Source organism: Sporobolomyces salmoneus, assembly GCF_050403485.1.
Source record: "Sporobolomyces salmoneus JCM6883 DNA, S_salmoneus_JCM6883_v1_ctg32, whole genome shotgun sequence".
Taxonomy (NCBI): Eukaryota; Fungi; Basidiomycota; class Microbotryomycetes; order Sporidiobolales; family Sporidiobolaceae; genus Sporobolomyces; species Sporobolomyces salmoneus.
The window spans coordinates 220,700-228,412 of record NW_027481131.1 but is presented as its reverse complement, the minus strand read 5'-3'; the positions used below and the strand labels follow the sequence as shown (position 1 = coordinate 228,412).

General features: G+C 52.4%; 4 protein-coding genes across 4 annotated transcripts; 2 read left to right on the top strand and 2 right to left on the bottom strand.

The window, feature by feature from the left end:
• Positions 1 to 88: 88 nt before the first annotated feature.
• On the bottom strand, positions 89 to 1,620 carry ERG9 (bifunctional farnesyl-diphosphate farnesyltransferase/squalene synthase; the record flags this gene model as incomplete). Its single annotated transcript, XM_076633007.1, has 7 exons — positions 89 to 214; positions 280 to 859; positions 917 to 995; positions 1,053 to 1,188; positions 1,256 to 1,355; positions 1,421 to 1,470; positions 1,537 to 1,620. Coding segments are annotated over 7 exons (1,155 nt in total), but the record flags the coding sequence as incomplete, so codon positions are not given.
• A 294-nt stretch (positions 1,621 to 1,914) lies between these two features.
• On the top strand, positions 1,915 to 2,220 carry JCM6883_004127 (uncharacterized protein; the record flags this gene model as incomplete). The annotated part of the gene is made up of 1 exon (XM_076633006.1): positions 1,915 to 2,220. The coding sequence occupies one exon, from the start codon at positions 1,915 to 1,917 to the stop codon at positions 2,218 to 2,220; it is 306 nt and encodes a 101-aa protein (XP_076487087.1).
• A 497-nt stretch (positions 2,221 to 2,717) lies between these two features.
• Positions 2,718 to 4,106, top strand: JCM6883_004126 (uncharacterized protein; the record flags this gene model as incomplete). The annotated part of the gene is made up of 2 exons (XM_076633005.1): positions 2,718 to 2,732; positions 2,790 to 4,106. The coding sequence occupies 2 exons, from the start codon at positions 2,718 to 2,720 to the stop codon at positions 4,104 to 4,106; spliced, it is 1,332 nt and encodes a 443-aa protein (XP_076487086.1).
• A 925-nt stretch (positions 4,107 to 5,031) lies between these two features.
• On the bottom strand, positions 5,032 to 7,501 carry JCM6883_004125 (uncharacterized protein; the record flags this gene model as incomplete). The annotated part of the gene is made up of 9 exons (XM_076633004.1): positions 5,032 to 5,142; positions 5,208 to 5,378; positions 5,449 to 5,810; positions 5,875 to 6,760; positions 6,836 to 6,980; positions 7,051 to 7,124; positions 7,199 to 7,269; positions 7,361 to 7,409; positions 7,481 to 7,501. 9 exons carry the CDS (start codon positions 7,499 to 7,501, stop codon positions 5,032 to 5,034), a joined length of 1,890 nt encoding a protein of 629 aa, XP_076487085.1.
• Between the last annotated feature and the right edge of the window lie 212 nt (positions 7,502 to 7,713).

The window sequence follows — 7,713 nt, the reverse complement described above, 5'->3', positions numbered from 1 at the left end:
CCCCCCCCCCCCCCCCCCCCCCCCCCCCCCCCCCCCCCCCCCCCCCCCCCCCCCCCCCCCCCCCCCCCCCCCCAAGAAAGAAACTCACTCGTCCAGTGAGAACAGCGAGTTTGATGAAACTGGGATCGTTCGCTCGTGCTTTCGCGTGAATCTTTCGCATGTAGTCACGGAAGATGTAGGCGACATCCCGAGGGTTCGTAGCTTGCATGATAAGCTGCACAGAAAAGTGTTAGCCTGGTTCTGACTGTTTACAACGCACGAGCGATTCGAGAGACTCACTTGAACAGCTGCTCCCTTGCGGATTTTGACGTTCCTCTTCATCACTTGAGGGTTCATGAAACAAGTTTCGAGCGTCGCGATCGCCATAACTTGAGGAATCGCGCAAAAGTTGAAGACGGATTGATTCGAGAGGAGGGTAAGGTAATCGAGTGCATCGGTAGCGTGAGCGAGTGCATCTACGGTCATCTCCGATAAGGCCCACATCGCCTTCTCCTCGTTCCCAGGTTGATAAAGGTCTTCAGGTTTTGAGACGTACTTGCTCCAGATCTCAGCGGGCCAGAATACTCGTCCTTCGTCGCAATCTTCTCGGAAATCTCGAAGAATGTTCGTCTTCTGAAGCATGAGTCCCATCGAGTTCGAGAGCGTGAGTTGTTCCCCTAAGTATTCAGATTCTTTCCCCGAGGCCGAAAATAGTCGAGAGAGTCCTTCTCCGACTAGACCGGCGACGAAGTGACAGTACAAGTCGAACGAAGCGAGTGTATCGACCGAGAATTTTCCTCCACTTTCTGCGTAAAATTTGGCGTAGCGAGACATTCCAGCTCCCATCTTCTTCGTAATGTCGGAAATCGCCGTTTTGTATCTGTGGAAGAAAGAGTTTGAGACAAACTAGCATAAGTTAGATCGAACTCTTGCTCACCCAGCATCGAGTCGCTTGAATTCAGCAATGACAACTTGGAAATCTTTGAGCAGAGGCGCATCTTTCTCATTCGGTCCAGCTGTTCACAGACAAGTTAGCCCTGATACAGCGAGCGATAAACTGAATTCCAGCGTACATTCTTGAAAGTTCCATCCATCATCCTCGAGTCGCAAGTAGAAATTGTCGAGTATCGGAGCTTTCTTCTCGATCGGAATCGTCATGTCGTCCTCGATCGTGTCGAGACCTCTCAGGATGAGGTAGAATAGAGCGACCTGGTGAGGACGAGACGAGTCAGTTAAGCAAACATAGGCCTACGAAGGGAGGAGAGATCATACTGACAACTCGCGAAAGATCTCCATCGAGTTCGTGAATGACTGCCGCGAAACTCCTCGAAGTCATGTCGAGGAACTCCCAACATCTCTTCATATCGGCTCGATCCCTGTCACAACAATTCAGGTGAGCTTTCAAAGGTCCGGAAGAGCTGAGGAGAGAGGGAAGACGAACCATCCAGATTCAGGGTTCTGATCAATCTTGTTGAGCGGGTCGCGCCAGACCTATCATACTCGAGAGTCAGCTTACCGGTTCTACACCTCGAGCGGGGGATAGAAGGTTCGACTCGCCTTGTAGGTAACCATCGATTTCGCCTCGTTCGGATGCCTCAACGCATACAAAGCGAACGAGACCATCTTGGATACACTAGGCATCTTGAGCTGAGTAGTACTAGCGAGTCGAGTTTAACCGGGTCTTGATAGCTTGAGAGGGAGAGGAAGAGTTGAAACTGATGTGTTCGGAATGACTTTCTGGAAGGATGTGCGTCGTCTGTTCTGCGCGTCGGCCTCGGTATATTTCGGTTGCTTATGAACTGTGTTCGGCAGTGACTCGCTCGGCGGAGAAGGAACGGAAGTGAAAGAGCGGGATTGAAAGATCCGAAAGCTCGAACGAGTTGACTTGCGTTCTTCTCTCTCGAACCTCTAACTTCGTTCAGACCCCTCGACAAAATGAACAGTTCAATCCTCCCTGCACCTCTCCACCTACGAGCGCGTAGACTCCGACCTGTCAACGCGCAAGAAGCTCACACTCAACTTTCTTCCTTCCTTTCATCCGACTCTTCTGCACTACTCTCGGGATCCGGCGCGGTCCGAGCATCCCTCGTACGACTCGCGCAAGGTCTCAAGGATGAATTGGAGAATGGAGTAAAGGCGACTGATGGCGCCGAAGCCGTGAAAGAGGAGAAGAAAAAGAGAAGAAAGTCAGACAAGGGTCTTGATGGAGAGGGAAAGAAGAGGAGGAAGGTCGAGGCATAGGTAGACGAGGCGCGCTGGAAGCGAAGTAAATCAGAGGGAGAGGTGAGTCGAACTTCATGATTCACCTCGAGTTTTCTGTTTCGTTGCCTGACCTTCCCGACTGCGTTTCAGGCAATCGAGGCGATCCTCAAGACCCTAGGATGTCGACCTCAGCAGGAAGCGAGTCCCCGACGAGAGGAAACGTTGGATTCCGGGAGGTGAGGCGGATGTTCAGAATTGCGGAAGCTGTTGTTGTATTTTTTCCTTTACTCTTGCAAGGGCTAGACGCGTGTGGCTATCCAGTCACCCACGAACTACTCGACGGGGAAGGAACACCTCTGTCCATACAGGTGTCAATGTCGTCGAACGAGGATCACAGGAGAGATTCTTGCGAAGTTGCGAAGCGTTTGCTGCGACGACACGTGACTTGGGAGCCCTCCTCTTCTCTCTTCCTCTCTCTTCATCGACAACTCATCTTCAAGACCACGAGACAACCACGAGAACCTTCGGTCGCTATCATGAACGAGTCAAAGGTATGTCAGACTCGCGAACTGCCCTGCTCTCGCTGATTCAGAGTTCATCTTGACCAGGTCGATCACCTCTCTCGCCTTCCCCCCGAGCTCCTCGGGAACATCTTCAGTCGCCTGGGAGAGTTGGATACATCCCTCGTGCACCCTCTATCGAAACGATTGTACCCTTTCCAACAAGCGACTCTTTACCGTAAAATTTCGCTACGATCCTACGATCAACTCGACAAGTTGTGTTGGACCGCCGTGAATAATCCACATCTTCTAGCAGAACACGTGTTGGACGCCGATATCGATCTCAACTTCAATGTCGAGCGTAACTGGGAGCCATTCTCGATGCGATTCTTCGAAGTCGACGATCCTCTCATTCCCTCTTCCGACCGAATCGAACGACTCTTCTCGATCCTGGACAGGGTTGAAAGTTTGGCCATCGAAGGATCGTCTAGGATTGCCTCCATCATCCTCACTCCACAAGTCGCCGTTTCGTCCCTCCCCAAACTCACCACTCTCCGTCTCAGCTCAAGCTTCCACGGCTTCGACGACCCCTTCAACCCTTCGTTCTACGCTTCCTTGTCGAACTATCTGGACCTCGGCCAATTGAAGCTCCAGGTGTGCCGTACTCCGGCAAGCGTCAAACTCTCGACCAAACCATCTCCCGATACGACTTCTCCCCTTCCCTCCCTCTTCTCGCTCACTCTGAATGGTCCCCTCTCGAGGAGTATCTCTTCTGTCCAACGTCTCATCTGCTCGTTCGCCTTGATCTTGGAGCTCAACCTCGAGGATACTGCGCCAACTTCGCGAATCTATAGCCTCCTCGAAGGACTCGAAACTCCAGAAGAACTCACGCATCTCTCGCTACAACGCTACGAAGCCTTTGGACCTTCCCCAGAAGGTTCACTTCTTACCCTCGTTGACGGCCTTTCCGAACTCTCCTCGCTCGACGTTGGGGGTACTTGTGCTTCCGTCGCACCCGAATTCTTCCAGGCTCTTCACCAACTTCCTCTCGAAACGCTCATCTTCAGTCCGGAGTCCGATGTCAATCTCGTCGAACTTGGAAAGCTCATCAAAGGACGTCAGAAGCACAAGACGCTCAAGGCAATCCGATTCGACAATGTGGGCGGCAAAATAGGATCCAGAATTCGAGATAAGACGGCACCAGCTTGGCAACCGGAAGTCTATAAGTGGGGTCGCTACGACGATTGGTTCCTCCCGAGTTGGACCGACAGTTTTACGGCGACGAAATTGGAAGAATTCGAAGAATTGGCGGAACAGGAAGGGATCGAAGTTTCGGGTAACGCGTTTGAGGCCATCACTGTCGAAGAAGAGTATCAAGAGGAAAGGGAGGAACGCAAAAAATGGGCGGAAAATCTCGTGTTCTGATGGGCAAGAGTGAGATGGAACCAGGCGGAGTCTTTGAATAGGTTTTGGCTTGATTTGTTTGTCTGTCACGACAGCTGTACCTCCGTTCGATAATTCTCATGGAAGAGGAATCTGCCCTTCTGCACAGCGCCGTGTTCAGAGTTTGTCGAAACCAAGCTGAGAAAGCCAAAATGTCAAGCTCAGGCCACAGCGACTTCAGCGCGGGAAGGAGTTCTCTCGAGCCTGTTGGAGGGAGTCTCTAGTAGGTTACGAGGTAGATCTCTGCCCCTCCAGTTTCCATTTCCCCGGAGCCCGGCTTAGAGTTAGTAAGGGAGCGCGGTACGCTTGAGGTCTCTTTCTCCTCAAGTTTCCACCGCTCTTTCTCTCTTTCGCTTTGGCCGCGAGGATCACGGAGCCAAGCAGACAGTGCAGCACACAAGACTATGAACAACTCGAACTCGCGGCAATGACTCTGTGCTTAATGACGGTACGAAGACTGGAGAAGTTGTCCAAACATCGCAAACTTGCACTTCTTGCAGTTCGTCATCGACCGTGCTCTCGAATCTCTCTGACCTCCCCAAGCTCTACGACGATAACGAACGAAAGCGAAAGTCTGTCTGAATTGATTCCTCATTGCGAGTTATCCAATCCTTTTATTCCGAGAGCTCGAAGGACGACGCCTTCGGGATCTCGATCAAGCGGTAAATATGAGAGGAGGGGGGAAGCAAAAGACGGAGGAGAGAGAGAGAGGTGGGGGAACAGAAAAAAAAAAGAAAAAATGACATGCGAGAGAGAAAAGAGAAAGAGAGGAGGGTCCCCCCCCGAAGGAGAAGAGAGAAGAAAACAAGCAAGAGAACGACAACCGGGGGATTGGGGAGATTAAGGCGCGGGATTTTTTGGGTTCGAAGACACTACATCACAAGAAGGAAGGGGGAAAGAAGGTTGTTTAACGACCTCCAGACATGGCCTTTTGCATCGCGCGACGAAGGTGAAGGTGAGCCTTGCGGAGCTCATCGGCGGTAGAGTCTTCGATTTCGAGACGTTCGAGCGACTTGGCCTGTGAGGGAGAGTGACAATGAGTTAGTTCTCGTGATCGATGTGAAAGAGTGAGATGGAACGTACGAGCTCAGCCTCGACAGCGGCACGGTGTTGACGCTTGAGCTTGGCGGAAACCTCGGGCGAACCAAGAGTGTTCTCAACCGAAGCGACGTACGACTCGAGCTCTTGCTTACTCTCGTGTTTTGCGGTGAAGTCCTTGTCGGCTTGCTTGTAGTTCTCAGCATCCTTGATCATCTAGAGAAAGGAACAAAAGGTTGAGGATCAGTTTCGAAAAATTCGCACAAAGTGACGAAGAGGGACTCACTTGATCAATCTCGGCAGACGAGAGACGTCCAACAGAGTTGGTGATGGTGATGTTGGCACGTCGACCCGAAGTCTTGTCGAGGGCGGAAACCTTGAGGAGACCGTTGGCGTCAACCTCGAAGGTACAAACGAGCTCGGCTTGTCCACGGGGTTGAGGGGTGATACCAGAAAGTTCGAACTCTCCGAGGAGTCGGTTCTCCTTGCAGGTAACACGCTCTCCCTCGTAGACGGGGAAGGTGACGGTCGTTTGGTTGTCCTCGACGGTGGTGAAGGTTCGGGACTTGTTGGTGGGGATAGGGGTGTTTCGGGGGACGACAACACCGAAAACGTCACCTTGCATGGCAACACCGAGCGAGAGAGGGGCTGCGCGAGAACCGGCCTCGTCAGATGAAAGAAGAAGGAAAAATCGAGAGAAAATTGGACTCACCAACATCGAGAAGGAGGAGATCAGCGGTCTTCTCGGAGGTTTGTCCAGTAAGGACGGCGGCTTGAACGGCGGCACCGTAAGCGACGGCCTCATCGGGGTTGATGGACTTGTTGAGTTGACGTCCGCCGAAGAATTCCGAAACGAGCGATTGAATCTTGGGGATACGGGTCGATCCTCCGACGAGGACGATGTCGTCAACCTTGGCGCGGTCCATCTTGGCGTCCTTGAGAACCTTCTCGACGGGGTCGAGGGTCGAACGGAAGGTGGTGGCGTTGATCTCCTCGAAACGGGCTCGCGAGATCGAAGCCGAGAAGTCGACACCTTGGAAGAGAGAGTCGACTTCGACGGTGGTTTGGGTGACGGAAGAAAGGGTACGCTTGGCACGTTCACAGGCCGACCTCAATCGACGCATGGCACGGGGGTCGTCAGAGATGTCGAGCTTGTTCTTGCGCTCGAATTCCTTCTTGAAGTGCTCGAGAAGGGTGTTGTCGAAGTCTTCTCCTCCCAAGTGCGTGTCTCCAGCGGTAGCCTTGACAGCGAAGACACCTCCGGTAATAGAAAGAAGCGAGACATCAAAAGTTCCTCCTCCGAGATCGAAAATAAGAACAATCTTTTCCTTCTTCGACTTCTCAGTAGCCTCTCCAAGACCGTACGCGATAGCAGCAGCGGTAGGCTCGTTGATGATACGGAGAACGTCGAGTCCAGCGATCGCACCAGCGTCCTTGGTCGAGAGACGTTGAGAGTCGTTGAAGTAGGCGGGGACGGTGACGACAGCCTTCTTGACGGTCTTGCCGAGCTTGGCCTCAGCGGTCTCCTTGAGTTTACCGAGAACCATGGCGGAGATTTCAGCAGGGGAGAAAGTCTTCTCCTCTCCGAGGTAGTTGACCTAAAAATCGATGGGAACTCTCGTCAGTTTGACCGTTCGAATCCGACACAGCTCAATGAGAGTTAGGTAACTGACCTGGATGAAGGGAGATCCCTCCTTGTCAACAACGGTGAAAGGCCAGGCGGACATGTCCTTCTTGACTTCAGCATCGTCAAATCGGCGACCGATAAGACGCTTGGCGTCGAAGACGGTTTGCCTGGGGTTCATCGCAGCCTGGTTCCTGTTCACAGCTCACGCTCATTAGTTGAACCGTCCGAGTCTGGTTGTAACTGAATTGCGAAGAAACGAACTTGGCAGAGTCTCCGATGAGACGCTCGGATTCAGTGAAGGCGACATAGGAAGGGGTAGTTCGGTTTCCTTGGTCCTGTTATCGAGCAAGTACTGTGTAAGCAGTGCGGATGGATGAGAGAATGAGAGAGCGGGAGAGAGAAAGCATACGTTGGCGATGATTTCGACACGGTCGTTCTGCCAGACACCAACGCAAGAGTAGGTGGTTCCGAGATCGATACCTGAACAGCAGGACGAGCGAGGGAGAGTTGAAAAGTAGGTTTAGCCATCTAATTCGCTGAGAGAAAAGGGGTAGGAGCTGTTCGAACTAACCGATGGCTCCCTCGAAAACATCGTCGTTTCCTTCAACGAGTTGGGGGATCTACAATAGCGGGAGCAAAACAGCGAGGTGAGCCGCTAGTCAGACGAGGGAGGGGTGGGAAGAAAACTCACTTCGTCGTCAGATCCAGACATGTCGGCTGAGTTAGAACTGTTGGAACGTCGATGAAAAGGGTTTAGCGATTGATCTCCGGAGATCTAACTAGCTAGTAGGCAGCGTACGAGGAGGGGTGGAGGGGGGAGGAGGGAGAAGGAAAGATTTCAGAATTTTTCGACAAGTGTCGGTCCAAATTCCCTACAATCGTTCCTCATCGATCGATATAATCAACGTCTCTTACGCTTCATCT